Raw genomic sequence first — 15,425 nt, 5'->3', positions numbered from 1 at the left:
TATGCAACTGTGTCACAGTGGTGTAACTTGAAACTTGTAGGCCCCAATGCAAAATGTCCAACAGGACCCTCAATTATTGCAGATCTTATATAGCAATGGAATTTTTATAGGTGCCAAAGGGAACTTTTGGGCCCTCTAGGCTCAAGGGCCCGGGTTCGATCACAACCCCTGCACCCATTATAGTCACACCCCTGAGTAATCACATCATGGCCGTGCAGCCAAAGGCCCAATTTTCACAAAAGAAAGCTCGATATAATGGCACATGACGAGTGACTGTGTGTGGGGGTGGGGCACACAAACTTTGTATTAGAGTACAAAAGCGTCCTGGAAGTTAATGTATGTCGTACAATAGGATACAATCTCTCAGATATAGATTAGTCGAATATACTGTAATATCTGCCTTTTTCTGGTTTGGACTGTACAAACTAATTATAATTATTTTTCTGACAGCCACACATACATGTATAAGGAAATGTATGAGACATCCAAATGGAACTCTAAGACCAACAGTGGAAGAATTTAACCAATATCTACCCAATTTCCTGGGAGACTATCCAAATCTAAAATGTCCAAAAGGGTGAGTAAAACCGTCCTTACATCTGGCCAGCATTCCAGTATTTTAATAATGAAGGTCATATAGAACCAGATATATAGTCACTTTTGGGTGCTTATGTAGCACTAAGGTTATGTTCACACTAGGCGTTTTTTCAGTGGTTTTTTTCTGCAGCAAAACCGGTTTTTGGCACGTTTTTCAGTATCCCAAAGTTCAGCTTTGCTTCCACCACAGAAGCATGAACACAGGTCACCAATGGCAGTGCATTTACTTACTTTCACACTTTGGTCTGCCATTGAGTTGCTTAGCTATTGTTCAATTTCACACCTTGGTCAAACACAATTTGGATTAGCACAGTTTAATTAAATTATTGACCTGTACAAAGTAAACACTGCCTGACCAAGGTGTGAGATTGAACAATACTTGGTCAGTAAATATTTACTTTATACGTTTCACTAATTAAATTAAACAACTGTACTAATCCTAACTGCCATCTCAGATGACCAAGATGATAAACTTGGGAAAATCACAAAAATAAATGCGTTTCACATACTTCAGTATTTGCTTTTTTTCACTAAAAACGCAGCAAAACCTGATGGCTATGTTCACACTAGGCATTTTTTCAGTGTTTTTTTACCACTAATTACTTTCAATGGGTGAAAAACGCTGAAAAAACGCTGAAAGTATGTCACATACTCTATTGTGCAAAAAAACATGCAAATCACAAAATACTGACGACATAAAAACTTGAAATCTCACAGACTTTGCTGATACTGTAAAAGACAGCTAAAAATTAGCATAAAAAAGCGCATAAAAAAACACTGAAAAAATGCATAGTGTCAACATACCCTAATATTCCACAGCGTTGGCTTAAAAACCACATTGACCTATCAGTATGTTTGTGAGGGTCTAGAAGAAAACTTGAGAAGTCAAATAAATATTGAGAAGGTGCAAAACAGATGTTGTCCTTGGTCAGAAACCCAGGTCCCCGGTGCAGCACGGCACAGAGACACCATGCTGTATTCTTCATAGATTGTTCTAGTCTTTACAAATATAGTTTACATGGACGGATTGGTTCCAAATATAATATGATTGTATATTTCTTTCTAGGGGGCTGGGTGCTTATGATAATGCTGTTAAACGCAATGATGCGGGAGAAATTATAGGTAAGGAACATTGCCTGTGTTGTACTTATGAAATGCCCAGTTCTATCTCTCGTACAATATTGATATTAATAAACTTACTTTGGTTTATTATCTGGTGCAGCATCTCGTTTTATGGCCTATCACACACCCTTGAAGAACTCACAAGAGTATACAGGAGCGCTGAAATATGCCCGAGAACTGGCTGCTGATATAACAAAGTCTTTGAGGAACATTACAGGCACGGATCCTAACTTTGCCGTTTTCCCTTACACGTGAGTCTTCTACTTTTTCCTTGTAAAATGATCATAAGAAACACAGCAAATATCGGGACACTTTGGGTTTGCTTTTAAGTAGAGTTGGTGCCAATCGATTCCACAGGACCTGATCCATTGATCACGTCAGTAATCAGTGGCCGCTGGATGAAAGCCCTGAAAAACCACCTCCTACTTCCCGGGAACCATGACTCTTCTCTAGATTAGCCGGACTGTTGTGACATCATATGTTCATCGCGGCACAACGATGACGTTATGTCAGGCCGGCTAATCAGAAGAAGAGTCGAGGATGCCGGCAGGGAACAGGTAGTTCTCAGGGCTCCCGTCCAATGGTCACGGATTACTGACATGGCCGATGGACCCAGTCCGGCAAATCAATTTGCATCAACTTTAGTTTTAAGTAAAGTCTGTTACAAATGATTTCTTATCAATGGGTGGGGGGCTGACTCCTAGGAGATTATTCTCAGAATTAATGGGGCCATATTTAGTTTAGCAATATGGCTCCTTTAATGTTTTCCCGCAGGGTACTGCAGCACATACCTAGTCACTTAAATGAAGCTGGGCTGCACTTTCCTCCACAGGTAGTAACCAAGAAAAAGGGACTTCCATCACTGCCTTTGCAGGATGCACGACTCCCACTAATATTAAAGAGATGTTCCCAAAATAGTAGGTTTTCCCATAATATAGGGAATAACTTACTGATTGCTAGAGATCCCACCGGAATTCTGCATGCTCGACCTCTGTTCCATTCATTGTCCATGGAACTGCAGGAGAAGGTCGAGTACAGCCCTCTGCTATTTCCGGAAGTCCTATGGCAATGAATGGAGGGGAGGTCGAGCATGTGCCCTTCTGTCTCATTCAATATCAGGATTTTCAGAGCCCAGTAAATTCAGAGAAGCCAAGGCACCAAAACAGCAGGTTCTTGATAAAAAACTTGAAGTTTATTCCTTTAGTTAAAACAGGAAGACAAAACAGGCAACATTTTGGCCATTAATGACCTTTCTCAAGCCTTAAAAATACAGCTCCAAAGCTTTTCAGAGCCCGTTCTCGGGTTCCAGAGCCCTGCTTAGTGGATCTCTGTGGGTCTCCCATCAGTCGGATCTCCAGCGATCAGTACATTATTAAAAAATATGAGTCTGTTCCTGGGTTCCGGAGCACTGCTTAGTGGATCTCTGTGGGTCCCCCATCAGTCAAACCCCCAGAGATCAGTATGTTATTCCCTAGCCTTTAGTATTACCCATTAATATTATGGTTAATCTTGGTGATTTGCCATAACATTATGTACTGGGAATACCCCATTAGCTACATGTGCTCCAATGATGTTCACTGGAAGTCAAGTGCTGTATACTGTATGTAATCTAAACCCTGCAAAAGAAAAGAAAAAAGCAACAAGAGAATAAATCTAAAATCAGCAGTTCGTACCATAGTAATTATACTCTCTTTGCATGTACCGTCATATACATATATATATAGTCTTACTTGGCTTTCACATTAAATGATCCTTATTCTCACCATATGTAACGTTCTTTACACAGGATCACATACGTCTATTATGAACAGTACCTGACTGTTGTCCAGGAGGGGCTTTTCACCTTAGCCATTTGTCTCTTGCCCACCTTCGCTGTGTGTTGCATCCTCCTGGGCATGGACCTGCGTTCGGGCTTAATTAACCTGATTACCATTTTTATGATCATCATAGACACAGTTGGCGTCATGACTATATGGGGCATTGATTATAACGCTGTCTCTCTTATCAACCTGGTAACGGTGAGTGACTACTCCTATTATATACAGTGGGGAAAAAAAGTATTTAGTCAGCCACCAATTGTGCAAGTTCTCCCACTTAAAAAGATGAGAGAGGCCTGTAATTGACATCATAGGTAGACCTCAACTAGGAGAAACAAAATAAGAAAACAAATCCTGAAAATCACATTGTCTGATTTGTAAAGAAATTTTTTTCAAATTTTGGTGGAAAATAAGTATTTGGTCAATTACAAACAAGCAAGATTTCTGTCTCTCACAGACCTGTAACTTCTTCTTTAAGAGGCTCCTCTGTCCTCCACTCATTACCTGTAGTACTGGCACCTGTTTGAACTTGTTATCAGTATAAAAGACACCTGTCCGCAACCTCAAACAGTCACACTCCAAACTCCACTATGGTGAAGACCAAAGAGCTGTCGAAGGACACCAGAAACAAAATTGTGGCCCTGCACCAGGCTGGGAAGACTGAATCTGCAATAGGCAAGCAGCTTGGTGTGAAGAAATCAACTGTGGGAGCAATAATTAGAAAATGGAAGACATACAAGACCACTGATAATCTCCCTTGATCTGGGGCTCCACATAAGATCTCACCCTGTGGGGTCAAAATGATCTAAAGAACAGTGAGCAAAAATCCCAGAACCACACAGGGGGACCTAGTGAATGACCTGCAGAGAGCTGGGACCAACGTTACACAGGCTACCATCAGTAACACTAACAGCAAAGCCACACTAAGAAGAATTAAAATTCCCCCAAAAATTCAAGAAACAACACAGCAAAAAAAGGGCAGCAAAGCTCACCTGCCCAGCTCCTCAAAGCCAAATGCACCACCAGGATGCCGCAGACCCACATAAAGATGGCAGCTACACAGGTGCAAAATACTGATGAGACAATCACTCACAACCTACCATTTCATGGAGTGGGTGACTGCTTAGTATTTGAATTGCACACAAAAAGGCTTGTATAGGGTGCTGTTCACACTAGGGTAGTGCACAGTATCCGGCTTACAGCCTATTAGTTACGCCAATACTATTAGACTAGGCGGGCTGCCCGCTACTATCCAAGTGCACCCCCTGGGAACAGACACCCTAGTTTACAATGTAACACTACACCCTAGTTTACATACCCGCCTAGTCTAATAGTATGGGCGTAACTAATAGGCTGTAAGCTGGATACTGTGCACTACCCTAGTGTGAACAGCACCCTATACAAGCCTTTTTGTGTGCAATTCAAATACTAAGCAGTCACCCACTCCATGAAATGGTAGGTTGTGAGTGATTGTCTCATCAGTATCTTGCACCTGTTTAGCCGCCATCTTTATGTGCGTCTGCTGCATCCTGGTGGTGGATTTGGCTTTGAGGAGCTGGGCAGTTGAGCTTTGCTGCCCTTTTTTTGCAGTGTTGTTTCTCGAATTTTTGGGGGAATTTTAATTCTTCTTAGTGTGGCTTTGCTGTTAGTGTTTTGAGTAGGACTCGTAACCATGAGGACCCTTGTCGTGGGTTACGAGCTTACATATTTTGGCCAAAATATCAACTAATACCTCATATATTATATAAATGTATTTTTGCACATTTTTATTCCAGGGTGCAGCCAGGCCCATCAGTGCGGGCATTGTAAACCAGGGTGTCTGTTCCCAGGGGGTGCACTTGGATAGTACCGGGCAGCCCGCCTAGTCTAATAGTATGGGCGTAACTAATAGGCTGTGAGCTGGATACTGTGCACTACCCTAGTGTGAACAGCACCCTATACAATCCTTTTTGTGTGCAATTCAAATACTAAGCAGTCACCCCCTCCATGAAATGGTAGGTTGTGATTGTCTCATCAGTATTTTGCACCTGTGTAGCTGCCATCTTTATGTGGGTCTGCTGCATCCTGGTGGTGCATTTGGCTTTGATGAGCTCGGCAGGTGAGCTTTGCTGCCCTTTTTTGCTGTGGTGTACCATCAGTAACACACTACACTGCCAGGGACTCAGATCCTGCAGTGCCAGACGTGTCCCCCTGCTTAAGCCTTTACATGTCTGGGCCCGTCTGAAGTTTGCTAGAGAGCATTTGGATGATCCAGAAGAGTATTGGGAGAATATCATATGGTCAGATGAAATCAAAGTATAACTGTTTCTGTTTGATAGAAACACAACTCGTCGTGTTTGGAGGAGAAAGAATGCTGAGTTGCGTCCAAAGAACACCATACCTACTGTGAAGCATGGGGGTGGCAACATCATGCTTTGGGGCTGTTTCTCTGCCCAGGGACCAGGACGACTGATCCGTGTACATGAAAGAATGAATGGGGCCATGTATTGTGAGATTTTGAGTGCAAACCTCCTTCCATCGGCAAGGGCATGGCTGGGTCTTCTTTCAGCATGACATCCCAAGCACACCGCCAGACCAACGAAGGAGTGGCTTCGTAAAAAGCATTTCAAGGTCCTGGAGTGGCCTAGCCAGTCTCCAGATCTAAACCCTATAGAAAACCTTTGGAGGGAGTTGAAAGTCTATGTTGCCCAGCGACAGCCCCAAAACATCACTGCCCTAGAGGAGATCTGCATGGAGGAATGGGCCAACATACCAGCAACAGTGTGTGCCAACCTTGTGAAGACTTACAGAAAACGTTTGACCTCTGTCATTGCCAACAAAGGATATATAACAAAGTATTGAGATGAACTTTTGTAATTGACCAAATACTTATTTTCCACCAAAATTTAAAAAAAAATTCTTTCCAAATCAGACAATGTGATTTTCAGGATTTGTTTTCTCATTTTGTCTCTCATAGTTGAGGTCGACCTATGATGTCAATTACAGGCCTCTCTCATCTTTTTAAGTGGGAGAACTTGTACAATTGGTGGCTGACTAAATACTTTTTTCCCCACTGTATCCATATTTTGCAGGGGCAAAAGCAAAATTTTTAAAGGGCAATTTCTTTATTTTTATTGCCCATAGCAAAGGTGGCGAAATACCAACTTACCACACTTACTATGTTCCATGCTTTTACATGGGATGATTTTTAGTATTGCCAATAGTAATAATAATGGTTCAGGGGTTAGCAATTATTATTTCAGATAGTCTATAGTTTATAAAATAATACCTAAAAATCTTAGCAATTTAGGGTTAATAAGAGGTTAACACTTAATATCTGCTGTGGTCGTAATTTCCATTTTTTATCATTATTTTTATTATTATTTTTTTAATAAAGTCCATACTAAATAATATTTCTTTATTCCTGCAGTCACCACTAGGTGGAGCTTACCACTATACATTGATACAACTCCCATAGAACGCAGTACTAATTTTTATGTGGAGAGCTCCCCCTAGTGGTGATTTTGGGCAGAAAGTATTTTATTGTAGATCTGTTTGGTTACCTTATAAGAGGGTAAAGGGGTGTATGACTAATAGGTAGTTTCTCTCTCACTACTATAATGGCCAGATAAGCTAATGTCTCTTCTATCCCTGTCATTTTCCTCATAGGCCGTTGGGATCTCAGTGGAGTTTGTCTCTCACCTTACACGATCGTTTGCCATGAGCAACAAACTCACCAAAGTGGACCGGGCAAGAGATGCTACTATCTATATGGGCAGTGCTGTGAGTATAAGAGACGGGATGAGGACATGTTATTTTAGAGGACACACGTTGACACATATTCCCCATTTTGTTTGACCCCCCTGTGTATGATTCCATGTCCTTGTGTTGCACACAGGTATTCGCAGGAGTAGCAATGACAAACCTTCCAGGAATTATTGTTTTAGCATTTGCCAAAGCGCAGCTCATTCACATCTTCTTCTTCCGCCTTAATCTGACCATAACTCTGCTAGGACTGGTGCATGGCCTCGTCTTCCTCCCCGTCGCACTCAGTTACTTTGGTAAGTTGTATGCAGTTAGGCAAGAAAAATAATTATAGTGTTTTCTGATGAGTCTAATTGGGGCCTGTGGCATGGCTGGTGCAAAAAGAGCAAAAAAACTGATATAGCCTTGTATGTACATACTATACCTAGATGTTTATACATATACTATCAGGCTCGGACTGGCCCACAGGCAAGCAGATGAATTCCCAGGTGGGCCCCTGTGCAAAAGCCTAACCCCCACTGCCTTATCTGAGCATTAGTTGGCGCAGTACTTTAAGGCAGCATCTCATCAAATATTTGACAAACTACTCTGTTTATTATTACATAGTAGCATAGGTAATTTTATGAATGAGGGTGAAGTAATATTTATATTAACAGTGGACCCCCAGAGTCAATGTTATTGGTGGTCCCTTGGCACTCAGTCTGACACTGCATACTATACTTTGTATGATTATTTTTTTTATTCTTGCATCAAGTTCTGCCATATTGCAACATCACTCATGAGTGCCAATAATGAGGAACATAGAAGACAGACTATGCTTGCCCTTTTGCTAAATCCAATCTTAAGCCCCCATATCGCTATCTCCCTTATACACAGGAGTAAACAGCTCAGCCGAGCATTCCTGTGTTCTCTATGTGAGAGTCACTGCCAGAATCATCTCCCAGCGAATCAAGGCACCAACCAGATTCTTCTTTCCCCCTAATAGGACAGTAGGAAGACCACCATACGTAATAGACTGTTGGCCATTTTAGTCTATGGTGTATGAGGCCTTTAAATTGGATGCTGCCTTGTGTAATACCTTCTGTTGATGCCCTCTTATGGCGTTCCATATAGAGCTTAATTAATGAAATAATATAGGAGGGAATTTATTAAAACTGGCTCATATCCAGCTGAAATCGGTGAGTCCCCCTTCCAGCACGGGCCTAGTCGCACCCTCTGCAACTGCAATCATTGCGCCCCAGGTACAATTCCACACATTCAGCTGAATATATTTTTGACCATTAGCACTGCGGATATAGAGTGAGAGACAGTGGTGTAACTAGAGTCCGATGGGCCCTGATGCAAAATTTGACCCTCCCCCCACCTGTCAGATATATGAGCCCTCATAGTGTTCTAAATCCTATAAGGACATATGTGTTTCCCCACCTCCCCCATTTTGTAGTAATGTCCCCTATCCTGGTATATGTGTCCCTCATTCTAGCCCCATCCCTGTATATATCCCATATCCTGGTATATATGTCCCCTATCCTGGGCACCTTCCTGGTATATACAGTGCCTACAAGTAGCATTCAACCCCCTGCAGATTTAGCTGGTTGACACATGCGGAATTAACTTGGCATTGTGACATTTGTACTGTAGATCAGCCTGGAAGTGGGAAATGCACTGCAGCAACTTTTTTTTTTTTTTTAAAAAAACTTTAAAAGTTAATTCAGAGTGTCATTTATTATTCAACCCCTCAAACCACAAGAATTCTGTTTGGTCCCCCTAAAGTATTAAGAAGTAGTTCAGGCACCAAGAATAATGAGCTTCACATGTGTGGATTAAAGATCTCTTTTGCCAGCCTTTTCTGACTATTTAAGACCCTCACCAAACTTGTGAACAGCACTCAGACATGGTCAACATGGGAAAGACAAAGGAGCATTCCAAGGCCATCAGAGACAAGATCGTGGAGGGTCACAAGGATGGCAAGGGGTACAAAACCCTTTCCAAGGAGTTGGGCCTACCTGTCTCCACTGTTGGGAGCATCATCCGTAAGTGGAAGGCTTATGGAACTACTGTTAGCCTTCCACGGCCTGGACAGCCTTTGAAAGTGTCCTCCCGTGCCGAGGCCAGGCTTGTCCGAAGAGTCAAGGCTAACCCAAGAACAACAAGGAAGGAGCTCCAGGAAGATCTCATGGCAGTGGGGACATTGGTTTCAGTCAATACCATAAGTAACGTACTCCACCGCAATGGTCTCCGTTCCAGACGAGCCCGTAAGGTACCTTTACTTTCAAAGCGTCATGTCAAGGCTCGTCTACAGTTTGCTCATGATCACTTGGAGGACTCTGAGACAGACTGGTTCAAGGTTCTATGGTCTGATGAGACCAAGATCGAGATCTTTGGTGCCAACCACACACGTGACGTTTGGAGACTGGATGGCACTGCATACGACCCCAAGAATACCATCCCTACAGTCAAGCATGGTGGTGGCAGCATCATGCTGTGGAGCTGTTTCTCTGCCAAGGGGCCTGGCCATCTGGTCCGCATCCATGGGAAGATGGATAGCACGGCCTACCTGGAGATTTTGGCCAAGAACCTCCGCTCCTCCATCAAGGATCTTAAGATGGGTCGTAATTTCATCTTCCCACAAGACAACGATCCAAAGCACACAGTCAAGAAAACCAAGGCCTGGTTCAAGAGAGAAAAAGTCAAGGTGTTGGAGTGGCCTAGTCAGTCTCCTGACCTTAACACAATTGAAAACTTGTGGAAGGAGCTCAAGAATAAAGTCCACATGAGACACCCAAAGAACCTAGATAACTTGGAGAAGATCTGCATGGAGGAGTGGGCCAAGATAACTCCACAGACCTGTGCCGGCCTGATCAGGTCTTATAAAAGACGATTATTAGCTGTAATTGCAAACAAGGGTTATTCCACAAAATATTAAACATAGGGGTTGTATAATAATTGACCCACACTTTTATGTTTAAAATTTAATAAAATTCAACTGAGCAACATAACTTTTTGGTTTGTAAGATTTATGCTTCTGTTCATAAAACCTACTCTCGTTTGCAGTTTGAAGGCTCTAACTTATTTGCATCTTATCAAACCAGCTAAATCTGCAGGGGGTTGAATACTACTTGTAGGCACTGTATGTCCCTCTGATATATAAATATGTTCCCCATCCTGAGACCATCCTGGTATATATGTCCTCCATCCTGGAATGTTTGTCCCCCATCCTGGTATATATGTCCCCCATCCTGATATATATGTCCCCCATCCTGGGCCCATCCTGGTATATATGTCCCCCATCCTGGTATATATATTCCTTATCCTGGTATATATGTCCCCCATCCTGGTATATATGTCCCCCATCCTGGTATATATGTCCACCATCCTGGTATATATGTCCCCCATCCTGGTATATATGTCCACTACCCTGATATATATGTCCCCATCCTGGTATATATGTCCACCACCCTGGTATATATATCGCCCATCCCGGTATATATGTCCCCCATCCTGATATATATGTCCCCATCCTGGTATATATGTCCCCCATCCTGGTATATATGTCCCCATCCTGGTATATATGTCCCCCATCCTGGTATATATGTCCGCCATCCTGGTATATATGTCCTCCACCCTGGTATATATATCGCCCATCCTGGTATATATGTCCCCCATCCTGATATATATGTCCCCATCCTGGTATATATGTCCCCCATCCTGGTATATATGTCCGCCATCCTGGTATATATGTCCTCCACCCTGGTATATATATCGCCCATCTTGGTATATATGTCCCCCATCCTGATATATATGTCCCCATCCTGGTATATATGTCCCCCATCCTGGTATATATGTCCGCCATCCTGGTATATATGTCCTCCACCCTGGTATATATGTCCCCCATCCTGATATACAGTATATGTCCCCCATCCTGGGCCCTTCCTGGTATATATGTCCCGCATCCTGGTATATATGCCCCCCACCCTGGTATATATGTCCCCCACCCTGGTATATATGTCCCCTGTTCTTCCACTGTTCTTTAGTGCATCTAATATATATAATCGTCTTATCCCGTCTGTCTGTCTGTCCAGGAAATCCCGTGTCGCTGATTGGTCCGGCCGCGGCCAATCAGCGACGCAGGATTTCAGAAAAAGATGGCGGCCGTTAGTGGCTCATCTGCCGCACGGAGGTCAGCGGCGATGCAGCCGGGAGATGACCGGCGCTAGCCGGTCATCTCCCGGCTGCTCGCAGCAGAAGTACCCCGACCGGCGGCGCCGCTGACCTCCATGCGGCTACCGTCGGGAGATCAGCGGCTAGCGACCAATCAGCGATATTGGCACCAAATTTAAACACTGCTCTGCACAGAGGTCAGCGGCGAAGCAGCCTGTCATCTCCCTGCTGCTCGTAGCATAAGTACCCCGACCGGCGGCGGCGCTGACCTCCATGCGGCTACCGTCGGGAGATCAGCGTCTAGGACCGCTGATCTCCAAAAGGCAAGTGTGAAGGGAGGATCGGGGAGCGGCGCCGCCGGTCAGGATACTTCTGATGCGAGCAGCCGGTCATCTCCCGGCTGCTCGCAGTGGAAGTACCCGCACAGGCAGCGCCGCTCCCCGGTCCTCAGTAATATGATTCTCTGATTGGTCGCGGCCACTGGCTGCGACCAATCAGCGATATTGACGCCAAATTTAAACACCGCTCTGCTGGTTGGTCACGACCGCCGGCCGCGACCAATCTGCGATTTTGGCGCCAAATTTAAACACGCTGTCCGGTCCTGACTAACAGGGTTCGCTGATTGGTCGCGGCCGGTGGCCGCGACCAATCAGCGATATTGGCACCAAATTTAAACACCACTCTGCTGATTGCGCCCGGTCGGCCGCACACATATTCTAGAATACCCGATGCGTTAGAATCGGGCCACCATCTAGTAAAAAATAAACAAATCTATTCACCTTCCCTCCGCTCCCTCGCCGCGCGGCTTCCTCTTCTTTAACTGTCATGCGCCCCCAGTTACAGGCAAGTCGACATCAGCTGCCAGCCTCTGATTGGCGTGTATTGCGGTGCAGTGACCTGGTGGGTCTCTGCGCTACAATGCATTTCAGCTGAATGTGCATCTTTGGACACATATCCAGCTGAAATAGGCGCCGGAAGCCCCCCTCCCGCACAGGCTTGGTCACGGTCGCACCCTCTCTGGCCTCAATCGTTACACCCCTGGTGGTAAAGTTGCATAAGGACACAACTCCGAATGGTAACATCCACTTTTCAATTTATTCATACATTTCTAAGAGGAATAACAGAGGTACGGCACAATGTTCAATGCTAAGCAGAATTGTTATTGTCAGAAGGGCTCCTCATTAAGAAAAGGGAAATGTATCTAGGTTTGTCTTCTGTGCTGACGCTAGGAATCATTTATTTGCAGGTCCCAATATAAACCGAGCCGTGTTACTGCAGTGCCAGGAGAAAGAACAGGTGGCCAAGGACAACAAGGAGCAGATTGATCCTAATGCTTATTATGAGACCACCCTCCCGGGAGATGGGAAAGCAAGGAATGAGGAGAACGGCATCCATATGTACAGCAACATGGCATTCCAGGAAGAAGAGAAAAACACAAAGGAGAACGGAAAATCTTAAAAGAAAAAATAGCCTTAAGGACAGACTTTGTATGACTGCTAGTGCTGTCCATTACCTCATGAACTACTTCAAGATCCGGCCACTTCTTCAATAAGCGACATGTATTCAGACATGGCACCATAGACTTTACACTAAATGTGACTCTGATGGACATTATGTAAAGGTGTAGTCTTCTGGGTGCCAGAATGTTAACAGGGCCCCCAACTATCGCACCTAATTTATAGCACTAGTTTCTTCATACAGGCTCGGACTGGCCCATTGGAGAACAGGTGAATCCACCGGTGGGCCCCTCTGCAGAAGTGGGCATCAATCAATGTGAACAGTAGGTGGAACAATATACTTGATCCACTATATACAGACAAAGGCAACATCATTCATTTAAGAAACTACCCAATTAACTAATACATAGAAGCATAGCTAAATTTGTGAATGAGGGTAATGAAATATTTGCATATAGCAAAAAAGCACATTTTGTGGCGAGCGTCTTTAAACGCACAATGGACATGAGTTTTCATGAAATAGCATCCACTTTGCTCAAATTGTTAAATGCAGCAGATTTTCTGTACAACAAAACGTAGTGGAAAAAATGTGACTTTTCCGCTCTTTGGAAACATGGCCTAAATGTCCTGAGTTTGTCATTCTCTAAATCATGGTAAGTATGCTGTAGTTAAGCCGCTGCTAAGCCCACCAGGACTATCTTAGGCAGGACATAATGTGGAAGCAGCTGAATTTTTTCTTTTGTTTCCGTTAATATTATATCAAGAAATATTGTACAATAAAATAGTATTTTTGCACCTTGTCTGTTTTACCAAGCAGTGGTCAAAAGCTGCAAACGTCTTTGCTCTGGATCAAGGGTTCTGGTTGATAATATTTACCTTATTCTGTCGATTTTTGGTGTTTAACTCAAAAGCATGGAGATCCTATGGCCCCTCCAAAGGGCTCTTGAAAAGAGGGGGCAGCGCTGCTTGATCTAACCATTTTTCTTACTGAGAATCCGTGCAGGATTCTTCTCGGCAGAAGCATTATAACGCTAAAAATTGTCCCAAGGGTCAGTGAGAACCAAATAACAGATCCTGTGTTGATGGGTGACAAAATCCCTTCCCATTAATTGAAAGCCCATTCTGATCCTTATTATGGAGTTTCTCTTTTCTATGTATGTCATTAGTTTGATCCCGCTGTTTATCAGGGGCAGACTTAGGCTGGTGGTCTAGGACCTGCATGCATCAAAGTATTTCAGAGTTAAAAACCCTTTCCCCTGACTGCAATTTGTTTTACAAAAACTACTCATTTACTGCACTCTCCCCCGGTCCAGCGTTAACTGGTGTAACAAACAGTGACAGCGCTGCAGCCAATCAGCGAACTCAGGAGTTCTGCCCAAGTTTACAATACTAACAAATCAGAGCTTCTAAGCTCAGTTATTGGCTGCAGTGTTGTCAACAGGACATCAGCGCTGCAGGCAATCACAGAACCGTGGCGGGGACTCCACGCTGGACCTGAGGAGGGGGAGTTAAAAACTGGATTGTTTTTTAAAACAAACTACATCTGGGGTACAAGGGTTTTCCAAAATCAGAAAACCCCTTTATGGCCTCCTTCACGCGTCCTGATATTTCCGGTACTGGCAAAACCAGTACCAGAGATATAAGTGTCCATGTGTTGCATAGGTGTTGCATACGTGTGGTAACCGTGTGCTGCATCAGAATCACACGTATCAGTGCCTGAGAAAAGCCAACTCAGTTTGTGCTGTTCCCAGGCACCGGGTGCTAAAGGCAACTCACATTGTTGTCCCCTGCTAGCGCTGAGACCAGCGTGAGCAGGGGACAATGTTGAGAGTTGTATTCAGCCCCCGCTGTCTACATCAAGTGTAAAATGAAGAATAAAATTAAGAAAAATACATTATACTCACCTTAAAACCTAATCTCCTGAAGCCATTGTCCCCTGTAAAAAGACAAAAATAAAAAACAACAATATCCCTCACCTGTCCGAAATTTAAAGAATCCATAATGCCCCACGCCGTAATCCATCTGTGCGACATGTGCTCTTCAGCATGAACGGTGGCATGAGGGACCGCTTATGCTGAAGGGCAGAGGAGAATGACTCGCTGCAGCGAGAGCACTTTAAGGAACAAAGAGGCTTTCTTTTTACTCAGTGAAGAGCTATTAATGTTTAGGGGCACAAAGAAAATTTGCATTACTCTGTGGGGCACAATATAATATTTGGGACACTATCTACCTGGCACTATTGTTTTCAGGATGGTCATCTGTTTGGCACTATATTTTAGGGGTAATTGTATTAATGACACCATTATGGCATTGTGCCATACGACAGGTGCAGCAACAGGGGCGATTGGGGCAGCCATAGGCTCACAATTGGGGACAGCAGCCGGATAAGGAGTTTGTATAGGATGGTAATAAAGGGGACAGTGCTGATAATGCAAGAAGTCACATGTGTCTGTTTTGCAAACTCTGTAGAAACAACGCAATGGAGAAGAAGAGGGCACCAACGTAAACTCTGTAGAAACAGTTGCGACTG

At 43.9% G+C, this 15,425-nt stretch overlaps 1 protein-coding gene across 1 annotated transcript in view; it reads left to right on the top strand.

Moving 5' to 3' along the window:
- Window positions 1–13,695, top strand: part of NPC1L1 (NPC1 like intracellular cholesterol transporter 1) — a 34,062-nt gene extending 20,367 nt beyond the window's left edge. Inside the window, exons 14-20 of the mRNA XM_073653765.1 lie at window positions 451–577; window positions 1,664–1,719; window positions 1,820–1,970; window positions 3,506–3,737; window positions 7,185–7,298; window positions 7,414–7,576; window positions 12,685–13,695. Of these exons, the coding sequence (XP_073509866.1) occupies window positions 451–577; window positions 1,664–1,719; window positions 1,820–1,970; window positions 3,506–3,737; window positions 7,185–7,298; window positions 7,414–7,576; window positions 12,685–12,896 (1,055 nt within the window). The 3' untranslated portion in view covers window positions 12,897–13,695. The remainder of the gene's footprint in view (window positions 1–450; window positions 578–1,663; window positions 1,720–1,819; window positions 1,971–3,505; window positions 3,738–7,184; window positions 7,299–7,413; window positions 7,577–12,684) is intronic.
- The last annotated feature ends 1,730 nt before the right edge of the window (window positions 13,696–15,425 follow it).

The sequence above is a fragment of the Phyllobates terribilis genome, unplaced genomic scaffold, assembly GCF_046119375.1.
Source record: "Phyllobates terribilis strain yellow unplaced genomic scaffold, ASM4611937v1 Scaffold_11__3_contigs__length_659146591, whole genome shotgun sequence".
In the NCBI taxonomy this organism is placed as follows: domain Eukaryota; kingdom Metazoa; phylum Chordata; class Amphibia; order Anura; family Dendrobatidae; genus Phyllobates; species Phyllobates terribilis.
The sequence above is the reverse complement of the archived record's forward strand: the minus strand, read 5'-3'. Positions and strand labels throughout refer to the sequence as shown.